Raw genomic sequence first — 14,298 nt, forward strand, 5'->3', positions numbered from 1 at the left:
CATCGGACACGCAGGGAGAAGTCGGACCATCGCAGGACAGTTCACATACGCTCACACACACTTCCTTAATAAACATAATGAAACACACAGGATGAATGGAGAACAAGAGGGTTACACAGTCTATCACGCTGAACACTGAAACTTCACACCAACCAGGGATTCACTGAATCTTTGACTGCTTACTGTGTGTCTAGATTCACTATATTTTCCATTCTCAAGAACAAGATCACCTGACTTCAGCAATAACAATTTTGTGTACATTTGTACAAATAAACTACATAATTTCAAGATCTGGGAGGCTTACAGAGAACTTTCTAGAGTTGTATTTTCTGTAGAACATGAAAAAAAAATGTCATTATAATTTCCTTAATTTCTTTTGTTTGACAGAATATTCATTTACTCAAAGTCCACTTACTAGCTACTTCCAGAGCTCTATTTAGACATTTTTGACTGCAGCAAGAAAACATATATGCTGCTCTGTATGGCTAGGACAATACATTTATCTTTTTTTCAAGAGATACTATCATGACACTTGGGTGCCAATTCAATATGTATTGCAATTCTTAAATATAAACAAAGTTTCATCTGTGCAGGTCACTTCTTGTAGCTTACTGTATTTTCATTTGTGTTAAGGTGCACTGTCATCTGTTTTCATCTGTATGCAGGTGCACTGTCACCTGTTAACCTATATATTTTCATCTGTGTGAAGTTGTGATTATATTTGTTATATGTGTTATGGTGCTCCACTGCTAGATTTTGTCAAATAGGCCAGTCTATAGTGACAGACTTACTAATATGACTCAACTTCACTCAGCTGACACTCATATTTGTGGGTCTTAAAACATTTTTTATTCCACCTAAGCTCACTAACACTTGATAAAAGAGGAATCCAAAGTACTTAGCCCCTAAACTAGAAACATATTAATTACCTGACCATAATTCTAATCTGTGGAGATCTGTGGTTAGAACACACACATCCATAAACACACAGTGCTATCAGTTTCTTACAAAAGCAAATAAAGAAGGTAAATATACTCAGAGAGTGTTTACTTGTGTGTGTTTCATAATGGGAGCAATTCTCAAGAATGTGTAACCTGACACTAACCAATGTTTGACAGATGACGCAGTCAAGTCAGTCCATCATCCAAGAAGAAGTGTTTGGTAATAATAGCAGCCACACAGAGTTCCACTTACTTCTAGTTGTGTTTCTAACTGCATCTTTATCTCTACCAGTAAGCTTTAAATGCTAATAGCTATGATTTCTTTTTCATGAATTTTCCATTCTAAATTTTTCTAAAAATTCCTGTCCTGTTTATAAGTAAGAGGTCAAACGTAATATTTTATGTATGTGCATCCTTCAAATAGTGCTGTATAGCATGTCATCTTCAAAAAGTAATATAGTGGAAATCTAGTTGATCACCATAAGGCACTATGACCAAATTGTTTTGTTTTGTTTATCTCTATTTCTCAAGCAGACTGCCATCTAATTTGTATTTGCATATTCAAGTCATGACTATAAAGTTATTAAACAGACTTTTCTGTCTTCATCACTAGCAGTCTATTCGAACAAACTACACAAGATAGTCTGAGAAAGCCAAGCTTCACTGCTGCACCTCGTTCAATGTGCACCCACCACAAGCCTCAGGTATCCAGCCTGGCAAGGCAACATATCATGGAAGTTAAGTTGAAAACAGAATTACTTTAGTTTCGCAATTGTTCTCCACATGTTGTCATGTAAGGAAAAAAATAACATGAACACTATGGGCCCTATCTTAAGCTGATTTAAAGAGCAAGTTTGAAGCGCGAGGCGTAATGGATGTGATTTATTTACGGTGTGTCCAAACCCACCTTTGCCATCAGTGGCCGATTTACCAGGAGGAAACAAGAAGAACAGATTTTCAAGTGGAGAGCCAGATCTCCTGGTTCGAGGAGTGAACATGTAAGAATGCATAATAAACGGAGAAACCAGGACGTCTCCAAAGCTGGTTAATGTGTAACCAGTTTATTAATGCTTATACAAACTAATACAATACATGAAACGAAAAGTCATGCAGATATGTGACTGGTTATGTTTTACTCTGAAGCACCCTGAAATGATGCTATATTGTATAATTCATTATCATCGTCATGATTGCAAGGTAATAGTTTGAAGTCTCTGTTGCTGCTTTCAGTAATGGCTAGTAAAAAGACACACAAACGGTGTGAGTGACACACAAGTCAGTACCTGACAGAATATGGATGGTAACCCTACACAGGGTTAAATATATACATGAAGTCCATTCACTCCCTGCCTGTTGCTTACTGCACATCCCAGCTCCCCCAGCAGCTTTTCTTCTTCTCTGCTCCCCTGGTAGCTGGACTTCCTGTCCTAACCTCTGTCTCTCATGTATACAGAACAATGGATTGGGAGAAACTAGTTGTTAAGGTTGAGACATATCCTGAGCTATGTACAGTGTGCTATGTGTATTGGTGCTATTTGTGCATAGGAAGCACATGACAGTGGTACTGTGTTTTACACTTTATACACACTTAATAATGTTACTACTACAACAGCATGGGCACTTAAATGATTACATGTAGACAGAACTCACAGAAGTCCCCCTGAAAAGTCCACTGAAATGACAGAAAATGTTTTTGGTTCTAACACAATGTTTGGAAAGTAAAACTGTGTTTTTACAGACTCTGATGGAGCTAACGGCACATACTGAGGATCCTTGTCATGCTAAAGATTATTTGATTTATATACTGATGTACACCTAATGTTTGAATCCAAAAATGAAGTATTTCATTTTGTTTGACCATTGTTCAATGCTTAAATAACTACTTTAACTTTTTGTGCTTGCACAAATGGTATAAGTGCTATTGTTAAATAATTAAAGTAACAAGAAAAAAAGTATCAAAAAACGAATAGGTAGTAGATGATAAAGTGTCTCGTCATGTCTTATATATAGATTGTTTTAGTTTTAGTAATAACATTTAAGGCAATATTAAGGATTTTAAGCAGTTTGTACAGAAAATCAGCTGACTTGACCTTCCATTGTGTGTCTCACCCACACGGGACACAGTAGAAACAAACACACACAGCTGTGTGCTTGAAGCTGCTGTTTCTTGCTCACCACAACAGTACTTACATCAGACCACAATATTACCATTCTAATGGGATACATAAGATCAGCCACAACACACACACACACAGATGTGGGCCAAAGGCTGAGCTCCCAGAGGAAATGAGACATGCAGCTACTGTCACTTTGTGGTAACAGGGATGGAGGAGCACATACAGCAGAGAGACAGAGAGACAGAGACGAGCGGAAGAAGCAGGGAGGAGAGTAAGCTGGCAGGACACTGTGGAAACTCTGAGCAACACCAGGTGTTTCTGTCATTTCTCTAACCTGAGAGCTCCTTACACAGTAAACTCAATCAGGAGTTATGGAAATATGTCAGAGGCGAAATCAATCAGTCATCATGTCATGACCAGGAAAAACTCCAAAACTTCTCAACTTTCTGGTTGATGATCATGGTATTATTTATATAGGATAATAGATGACATGGTTGTGATGGATTATTGTGTCTGATACTCTACTGTTCTGTATATGATAAAGTCTGACAGGTTCAACTGGTGGGCCATAGACTGCATTAACATAGACACCATGTCACTCAGTAGTTTGAGGACTTGAGAGACGTTGAGACACCCCAAACCAAGTTCATGGCTATTTAAATGTACACAGTGCTGAATGCATCATTCCTGACTGACAGGGACTTAATCTGGGAGCAACTTGACTAAAATATGTTTCTGACTGAGATATGTGGATTTGCTTCAGGTTTTGGAGGTTAAAAGCAATGTTGTACTTAGAGCTGAAATGAACTGTGTAACTATTCTGATGATGGAATAATCAGTTTGAGTCATTTAAAAAAAAAAAGTCTAAATTCTCTGATTTCAGCTTAAATGTGAATATTTTCTGGTTTCTTTACTCCTCTCTGAAAATAAACTGGATATCTTTGAGTTGTGGACCAAACAAAACATTTGAAGTCATCTTGGACTTCAGGAAACACTGATCAACAATTTTATGTACCAAACAACTGATGGATTAATGGTGAAAATGAGTGACAGATTGACTGATAATGAAAATAATTAAAGGAAAGACTTTGAAAAATACATCAATTGGTCAAAGGCTGAAAACATTTTTAAATGAAGCTTAGCGTAAGTTCAATCAGGAAGACATTCTATTGTGCTGCCTTCATTCACAACTTTCCTTTACTCGTCTCTCTCCTCTTATTCCCTCTAATCAGCTGTTTGTGGGTGTTCGCCTTCATATTTACTATCCAGTCAGATTTTGCCACGGTCGCAATAGCCAGTCAATTTGCTGCTGTCAAACTTTAAATCACCTCTGTCTTTGCTGCATCAGTTGTTATTCAGTCAGTCGCACAACCCTCCACCCCTCTCTCCTCCAGTCATTGGACCCAGGTAGCCACAAGATGTTCACCTCGATCCTCCCTGACACCCTCTCCTCCAGCCTTCAGGTCCAGGCAGCAGGAGTCCAGAGCCACTTCACCTCACCAGTCTCTGCTTTGCACCTCATCACCACCACCGCCAGTGTCTAGACCCCGGGGGGGTTCTTTTCACTACAGCTTCATCACCCCCATTTACATATGTGCATATTGTTTCACCTCAATAGGGTCTGACCACCAAAGACTGTTCATGTTTCATATCTCATGCACATGTCAATAAACCATTTCTGGATTAATTAAATAATTAATTGAGAAAATAATCAACAGATTAATCAATTGTTAATTGTTAGTTGCAGCTCTGGCTGTGTTATCTGTGAGATCCCTTAAACACCAACAGGGCCGTTATCAACAGGTCCAGACCAAAATCCCTCTGCAAATTGGACAGACCTAGAACCAATCAAAGCAATAAAACGTGGCCTACAACCAACCACATCATTGGACAAGATTAAACACATAAATAGGACTCAGCAGTTCTAGAAAATGATCATTTGAGCGTGCACCACATATACAGAGGCTATGAGTATTCTGTGGCCCTTTGCTGCAGACCATCCCATATTCCTGTCCTCATTTCAGCTGTCCTATTCAAAAATATTATTCTTGGCCCACACTTCTGAAGTGCTATACAGATGTAACACAAAGTACCACACAAAATATCACATAAATTCAAGAAACTCAGATTTATAAAAATTTGCATTTCATGGGATGGAAATGTCTCAACACACTATCTACTCTTTTAAATCATCCTGAACCTTACAGGGCCAATGTTGCCATATAGCTAAGAGGTTGGGACATATCTATGTCATGAAATGCATATTTTCACACCCTCCAATAAGAGGTGGGCAGTCCACTTTACTGAGCAACTGCTGCCTCACACATCTACCTCTAGAGTGAACTAGAGATGAACTACAGTGAACTAGCGGTTACTAGAGTAGTATCAGCTTCATATATTCATCAAGCACTTCCAGCTCAAGCCAGAGAACAGAAACATTTGCTTGCTGCCTGTCAGGGAGTTGGAGCGTATATGTATGTGTTTGCCTGTCCTTGGCTGCCTGCTCCATTATTACCACTGCCAGTGTTTTAAAGAGAGGCTCCACCATTTCACAAAGCCTTCTCAAATCGTCTTTCACGGCCCCCACAGGGGATAAAGCATCAGGGCAACACAGAGCGTCTCAGAGGCCAATGTCCACACAAAACTTCATTTCAGTCTTTTATCTAATTGATTCATTCAGCTATGCACCATTTGCCAGGCAGCTATCAAAGGCAGAGCAGACCTAAGCCAAACTACTGATCTTCACTGTTGTTTCAGGAGCGCTGAAAGAAAAAAGTCACGTTTGTGGTGTCAACATCTCTATGTTACATTTGTAGATTAAGTGAGATTTTTTCCTTCATTCCTTTCTCCTATTTATATGTTCAAATGTTATTGTGCAACCACATGTCCTGATGCACTTAGCCATGTTCATACTGTCATACAGTAAACTATATTTAGTTTACACATAGTCTTGGTAATGTTAACCAACCCCTAACCACCTGGTTTAATGTTATCCTGGTGTTTCTGTTTGCTGAATCAGCCTGGGGAGTCATGGTGCCTCACTCTGAAGCTACAGCTGGTGGTTTGAGAGATGATGGAGGCAGCAGGGAGAAATGAGTCCATGGTTGGAGCACTGTGTCCAGCTCACACTGAAGCTGCTGCAGCAGTGCCTGGTGTCTCTGTCAGGGACAGACAGAGGAGCAGGCAAGCAAGCAGCAAGGGGACTCGCCGAAAAAACACAGCAGCAGCAACTTCAGTACAAGCTTGACACAGGCCGACAAAACACAGGCGTCACGAGCAACACAGAGGGGAATTATATATGTATATATAAATAGTTGAATACCATGGCAACAAACGAAGCCCTGAAGCTTTTAAGTGTTTTGTACAGCCCTATTATTTTTTATTATTAATTCTTTAATAATTATGACCTGTATGTGTCTGTGGTGTAGGAAAAACTAGATCACCAGGAGTAAACCCACACAGCCAGGTAACAGGAAGGAGCTCCAGGTCTGGATTCAGTGTTGCAAAATTGGTATTAATATTGCTTGGACCATAAATATTATCTATAATAAACAATACAAATGAACTATTTTCCATTTCTGCCCACTGCCCTAAAGGATAACTTCTATATTTTTCAACCTGGATCTTACTTTCCCATGTTTTTGTGTCTAAGTGACTAATGTGGACACAATAATGAAATTCTGAAAAAAAAAAAGAAAGAAAAAAGAAAAGAAAGTCAAATTCATCTTTAACTTTGTCTATTGTCTGTTTTGTCACTTTTCTGGCAAATAAACTACACTTATTGAGAGGTGGGGAGAAGGTCTTTAGCCGGTAAACAGTAACTGACTTAAGAGCACACAGTATGTTCAAGAGGCGATGGATTATTTACACGATATAGGCTTGTGCTGATTGACACAAGATCTTAGACAACTGATATTAATCATCTTACTATCAGAAAATGTTATAGAAATAATCTGAATCTGCATCATACTATGCATTTAGAGATGTTTCTGGTGATGTTACTGATCTAATCAGCACACGTGATCAGTGAATTTTAAATGTTTACAATGCAGTTTTCTGTCTCTTCTCCATGGATCTGACACCCAGCATCTCTGTTCTGCACATGTCTGCTCATCAGCACTCTGCTCTGTGCTGTAATTAATTCTATGCATATCATTTGGATTGTGATATTAAAGATAAGATAGAAATGTTAAACAGATCAGGATGCTGTGATTTTGCAACACTAAGTACAGACACAGAAACTTTGACTTAGGCTCACGTTAATCTGTGCAGCTGACTACACAGGCTGCTGCAGGCTCCCCTCTCAACTAATTTTCACCATATTTATTAGTAGGTAAAGGACCTTTTTTCAAGTTGTCACTTTTCTTCAATTTTTGATATTATGATAAATATTGTATCATGGACTTTTTATTGTGGTATTATCATACTGTGATTTTTGTTATTGTTACATCCTGAGTTTCAAGTCTACTTCTTTGACACTGTACACATAAACACAAGGTTAATGATCAATAAACAGTAACTGAACAAAACAATTTTTGTACAATTTGCAGCCTAGGCAGAGCAATGTGTGTTGCTCTCTCTGGACAGAGCCATTTCTGGTGTAATCCCACACATTCTCAGGATCCACTTGCCCGTCTGATTATCACCAATAACAGACATAATCTACACTCAACATTTTTTGGTTGTAGACAGGACACATTTGTGAGTGCTCTTGACTCCTTGTGATTTCTCTTGTCTTCCTTCTTTTCACAACTTTATCAGAGCCAGTAGGATTGAGAGAGAGTCTAGTGACAGCCCCAATTTCCTATCCCCTTGGCCTTCTGCTGGAGTGACTTATGTTCCAAAATACAAATGTTTCTTTACAAATGTTACCAAGGCAAAGGGCAGTTTCCATGTCACAGGCAAGCTGCTCTTTCATCTCAGTTCTGGCAGATTCTGGTCTCCTTGTGTCCATCTTCCCTGGTGTTTTCAGCAACACAATGCAACCTAAAGTTTTCAAGCTCTTCCACTCTTCTCATGGTCTCTAGCAGCTGTTCTAGCTTGTCAACACACAGAAAAACCTTCTCTGTTGTAATCTGTAACTCACAGCAAACTGTTTTCACTTGCGTACCCAGGTCACAGACATGGCAGACATTTTCACTTACATACCACCTTACATACATAAAGTGTCAGATCTTGCATTTATCAAAGCAGCATTCACACCTGGCTCATTCAACTTTTCTTTGCAGGCAAAGGTTTACTTGGTGAATGATATTTGCCTTAAAATTGTACTTAAATAATATTTGAGTAGAAAGAGTAATATTTGTCTCAGTTGATGTTGTGGAAACTGAGCCCGTTTAGCTGGACAGCTACAGAAACAAGACACAGGCCAGGAGACTAACTATTGGAACAAGGTACAAGGCCTTAAGCAGGGGAAATTCCACCACATACACCTCCCTGCTCTCTGAGTTCCACCTCACACACACACACACACACACACACACGCACACATACACACAAGCAGTTACCATATGGCTCCGCAGTGTGATTGAATGGTGCTACGCATAGTCAATCTGCATAATCACAACAAAGCAGCCGTTTTGTGTGTGTGCAGAGCGAAGCAACACATCAGTCAAAGCAGCTAACACACACACACACACACACACACACACACACACACTCCTTTTCAAAAGGAGGGTGCCTGTGCGGTAACTTCAGAGGGTTTTTTTTCCTCAGACGAGGGGGTGGGGTGGGAGGTTGCAGAAGGGGAGTCAGATTTCTTTAAAAAAGACTTGAAAACACAGAGCAAGAGAGAGGGAGGGAGAGAGAGAGAGAGAGAGAGAGAGATAGAGAGAGAGAGAGAGAGAGGGAGAGGGAGGGGGGGGGAGAGAGAGAGAGAGAGAGAGAGAGAGAGAGAGAGAGAGAGCATTCCTTCAGTGCTCTGGTTGGATAAAGTCTTCAGTCTGCCTCAGTCATTTATCATTCTCTCTCTTCTCTCTTTCAAAAGGTAAAACACTGGGCGCTGTTCAGTTTTCAGCTGTTTGGCAGGCTCACACACACACACACACACACACACACACACACACACACACACACACATTGTCTGAAGTACAGGTACAAGCCAAATATTACAACACTAAATAATAAGATACACTGAAGATACTGCAATTCATACTTTCAACACTCACGACAAAACAAAGGCCTCCAAGTCCCTGTACTGATAATAGTTTTTAAACTAAATAATTAATAAATTAATTGAAGAAAGATGAATCGATACTGGAAATCATCTTCAGTCCCAGCTCTGACTGGGGGTTAGTAATGCCTGAAAATAACAGTGTAACAGTGGATCTGAATTGATCAGTTCACAAGTAAAAGCAGGGTGAACATTTCCCAGCTTTGATGTGTTTGGACCAGATTTTATGGAGCTGTGTCAGAACTGAACAAATTACAAGCTTGTGCTTTTGTGATCTAAAACTTCTACAAAAAACTGAATGAGCATACAACAGAGTACTCACCATTAGTGGCTTTCTTTAACTTTACATTCATTGGCTTGAAAGCCATTTCATTCACTCTCCAAACTCTGTGTTTTACTATATGCTGGAGAGAGATCTGAATATCAGACCTGCAATAACATTTCACGACAACAACGGAAGGATCAGGTGTGGTTTGAAGCTTGAGTCTCAATGCTTCACATCTGTCATAGTTCCGTGTTTACCAACTTCACATAACATTGCAACCAGCTGTCTGTTGTCTTCAAAACCCAATACTGGCTTAATTCTGATATTAGATTCACAACACATACACATTAGAACAAACTTAAAAATGAAAAGTTTTGCTTTTTTGCTTAACAATAAAATATAGGAAAAGGTTCCACATTCTAATCTGTTCAATGTCAGAAATATCTTTGAAAAGGTGTCAGAAAACAAAGAAAAAAGGATCACAACATCCTAGAGCACAAAGTGACGTTTTCCATGAACTTACTTTGTCTGACCAAAAACCCAAATTCCAAACCATATTCACTGTACTATAATGTGTGACCAAGAAAAGCAAGGAATTCTCACATTCACTATAAGTGCTTGAAAAATTATCAGAACAGTTTCCGATTAATTTTCTTCTGATTAATTGTTGCAGCTGAAAGAGTTACTCAAGTGACTCAAGACCCAAACCTCACACACCAAAAACTGCATCAACAAGGCTCAGGACTCTCATCACACCACATAGACACCACATTTTTCATTAATGCAGAGTCTATGCATTCAACTACACATTTCATCGCACACACTTTTGCAAATCTCTAGCTTTTTATTTTTCCAAGTTTCACATACTCTTTTTTTCTTTATATGGTGGACATTTTCACATTCTTTTGCCAAAATTTTGCACATTCCATCCTCGTCAATTCAAGCACTGTACAACTCATTTTAGCATATGGTATATTTAATATATTTTAAATGTAAATTTCTAGTTTATATTCACGATTCTGGACTTTATCCGTACTTGTTTTCTTTTCTCTTACTTCTTGACCTTTGGGTACTACAGCACCAAGGCAAATTCCTGGTATGTGATATGAGATCTCTGAACGGGATGCACAGTTCATCAGTGGTCATGTATTCATGATTTTTTCTACAGTTTTCAATGACCATGTTCCTCAGATGCTGACATGTAGCAAATTTGTCATTCCCCACTCTCTTCTAACGTCAAATCTCAGGAATGCCACAATTTGCTCAAACCTGTTGATGCCCAATGCCACCTTGAAGATTAGACCAGAGACATCTCATGGACAGTGAATGATAGACATTTAGTAGATACAGGAGTCCCATGACAGCCTTCATTTCATCTTTGTCAGCTGGTGTCCAGTCCACATTTAACTCAACGTCAGTGAAACTACTGTTCTACCACTGAGGAGTACATCTGGAAAATGGGACATGTCTTAAAATCTTATAGTGAGATTTTAGTGTTAGCCTTCATGCATGTGTCTAATAACAAACACTGAAAAAAAAATCACACTAAACACACACACACACACACACACACACACACACACACACACACACACACACACACGAGAGAGAGAGAGAGAGAGAGAGACACAGACAGACATACAATAGAAATGTCTTCACACCCAGCAGCAATTTCTTTTCAACAGGATAAAAACAAGGCTGCAAACGTGAAAAAAGCCCTTTGAGGTGGGTCCTTTCACCCTGACGGGGGGGGGGGGGGGCAACAGAGCAGCCATCTTTTTTCAATTGGTAAGCATTCAGCCAGAAAGCTCAGGCATTCACGTTTTTTTGTTCTACTCTTCTGTCTTCCTCTCTCTCTGCTGCTGCTGCTGCTATGAAAATATGTGAACACTAAACTGAACTCATCCGATTCTACAGATGCCACAACAATCAAATCACAACAATGACAATTTAAACACACAAAATCACACACAAATTCTCAGAAGCAAGAAATAGAAAGAAAAAGAATACAGATCAAACAGTAGTAACCACCTGAAAGTGGAAAATAAATAATAAGTCATGAAGAAAAGAGTAGGCAAGGGACATGTAGGCTACTTGTTGTAATGTCTAAAAAAAGACACTGTGTGATATTGACAGAGTGAAGGAGAATGGAGAACACCTGCTTTAAAGGAGCTATACAAGCCTTGGGAGAGGGGGAAGGGCAAGAGGAACAACAACCACCTCCCCAGCCCCCCCTCTGCTTTGTCCTCCTCTGGGCTCAAAATCAGTTAATGTGACTCTTACTGCTTTGTCAACTGAGTAACGTGAACAAAAACATCTACAGAGTGTCTGAAACATGCATTCTATCCCTGGTTACTGTCGTCCCTAAACAGCCTGCATGGAGGATTCCTCCAGACTGTGGATTAGTATTTAGCATTTTGAATGACAGCATCTATCAGAAAAATAACAGAACGTCTTTTCTTCATTTTCACTTTTTTTTTGTTGTTGTCATTTGTCATTTTTTAAGTTTAATTTTCCTTATTCATCAAATGAGGTCCAATTACTGCCATGTGTATTCATTAAATATCCATGAATACATTTTTAATTGGTTAGCAATTAATTGATTAATGATTAATCATTAACATCCTTACTTCATATGTGTGTTGCCGTAGCATGTTGTTTTGTTTCTCGTCTGTATCTTTATTATATTGTTTTCATTGGCCTGTTTGTGATCAGATCACCTGATTGGCTACTAAAATAGGTTTTAGTAGATAAAAAGGTTTTGGATATTAATTCAAATATCACAGTACTCAACTATGTTTTAGTACAAGTTAAAGTACAGACTTAAAAATCTACTCATAAAAGTACAAGTACCCCAAAAATCTACTTAATTATAGTAATTTGAGCGTTTGTAATTAGATACTTCCATCTAATTATCAGGATGGTGGTAGAACTGACACTTGACATCACACATTATGTTTATCCGCATATAACTGACAGCACAGAATTACTACACTAAGTTTACTGTATTTATCTAATAAGCACTGAGAGTAAAAAATCAAATTATTTTATCAAAACACATATTTTCCTGTTGTAGCGTCTAACTTTTTTCCTTTGTCTCACCAAGTTGGAGACATATTCAGCAGTTTGACACTTGGCAGTACGTAGTGGTTTAAGATGTGTGTCAGCAGACAAAACATACAAGATGACTAGAACAGTACAGACCAGACCAAACCAGGCCAGACAAGGAGACAGGCCAGATCAGACCAGTGAAGACAGACCAGATGACAACAACCTAACACAATCGTGCGTAAGTCTGTCCAGTTGTTACATAACTCCACATTCCCTTGGATCATTATTAAAACACACGTCTGAATATTAATCTAATTTATCCTCATTCCATTTCATCTTTTTCTGATTTCTCCCTTTTCCTTTCTTTCCTTTCTGTCCAGTCTTTCAGCTGTGTCCCAGCTGAGGACATGGTGAAATGGTACACAGATGTTGTATAGACTCCTGCCAGACTCACCTCTATCTTGTCAGTTTTAGCGTCTCCCCAGTACAGTTTTCCTGCAGTGTAGTCTATTGCCAGTCCATTGGGCCAGCCCAGAGAGCTGTTGAGGAGGACCACACGGTCCATCCCATCAAGGCTGGCCCGCTCGATTTTGGGATGCTCACCCCAGTCAGTCCAGTACATGTAGCTGAGAGAGAGACAGATATTTCACATATTTTCGAATATAAAATGGATAGAGAAAATCAATCCTTGTTTACCAGTGGAGTTAATGCTATTTGTATTTTTTAGATTTATTTATATCTTTTGTATGTTTTCCCTCTCTGGTGTTGCCCCTGCTGCTGGGTTGAAGCATCAAGAATCAGTCTCTAAAACTGATAAAATAGTACAACGTTAAGTCCCACCAGCATAGCCTGTTTCACTCGGAAATACGCCATGATACATAAACTAGATATTCTTGAAATGTTGCTTCACCTCCACTTTATGCAGTCATCTGTTATTATACTAAAAAAGTCTAAAAGATATTGAAATCAGCCTATAAGATAGCCACCAGGAGCTCATTTTAATTTGCAGAGTGTAGCCTCCCCCGAGATTCCTGAAACCCCCAGATGGTCAGGATGGTCACAATGGTATCAACAGACCAACTCCAATATACACACACATGCTAACACCTACCCGTTGACTGGGTCCAGGACGATGGCCCTGGGTTCATCAAGGTTCTCAGAAATCAAAATTTTCCGAGAGGTTCCATTGAGCCTGGTAACCTAGAATAACATGACACAATTCCATATTAATATACAACATCCAACCTGTTTGCTCACATGTATTTTTTTCCTTATACAGATTCACCTGAGACCTGAATGGGACTACATTCACATTTATCAAACAATATTAAAGGAAAACATGGGCAGGGATGCTGTGATTGGTCAGGAAGCAGCCAGCATTGTAGATGACTCAATCGGTGGTTTTAAAATTCAAACAGTGACAGCTTTCTACAATAAATAGAATCATCATGTGAAGTAAAGGCCTTTAGTGCGTTTTGGCCTTAAGATGTACCTCGATCCGGTCTGTGCCAGTGTCAGTCCAGTACAGGTTTCTGGCCACCCAGTCCACAGCAATGCCATCTGGGTGGTTGATCTCCGTGGTAACCAGCATCATGGCATTGCTGCCATCAATGTGGGATCGCCGGATGGCCCGAACCTCATCATCTGTCCAATAAACATAACCCTCAACTGGGTCATAGTCTATAGCTATGGCATGGCGAATGTCATCAACCTGCATGAGCAGAGGAACAATGTTCAGTACATGGGAGACAT

General features: G+C 39.4%; 1 protein-coding gene across 1 annotated transcript in view; it reads right to left on the minus strand.

Moving 5' to 3' along the window:
- lrp5 (low density lipoprotein receptor-related protein 5) overlaps positions 1 to 14,298 on the minus strand; it is a 75,607-nt gene that overhangs the window by 27,976 nt on the left and 33,333 nt on the right. Inside the window, exons 9-11 of the mRNA XM_084734921.1 lie at positions 14,039 to 14,257; positions 13,658 to 13,746; positions 13,001 to 13,172 (exon numbers count right to left, since the gene is read on the minus strand). Coding sequence (XP_084591047.1) covers positions 13,001 to 13,172; positions 13,658 to 13,746; positions 14,039 to 14,257 — 480 coding nt within the window. The remainder of the gene's footprint in view (positions 1 to 13,000; positions 13,173 to 13,657; positions 13,747 to 14,038; positions 14,258 to 14,298) is intronic.

Source organism: Lutjanus erythropterus, chromosome 13, assembly GCF_056507025.1.
Source record: "Lutjanus erythropterus isolate fLutEry1 chromosome 13, fLutEry1.hap2, whole genome shotgun sequence".
Lineage (NCBI taxonomy): Eukaryota > Metazoa > Chordata > Actinopteri > Lutjaniformes > Lutjanidae > Lutjanus > Lutjanus erythropterus.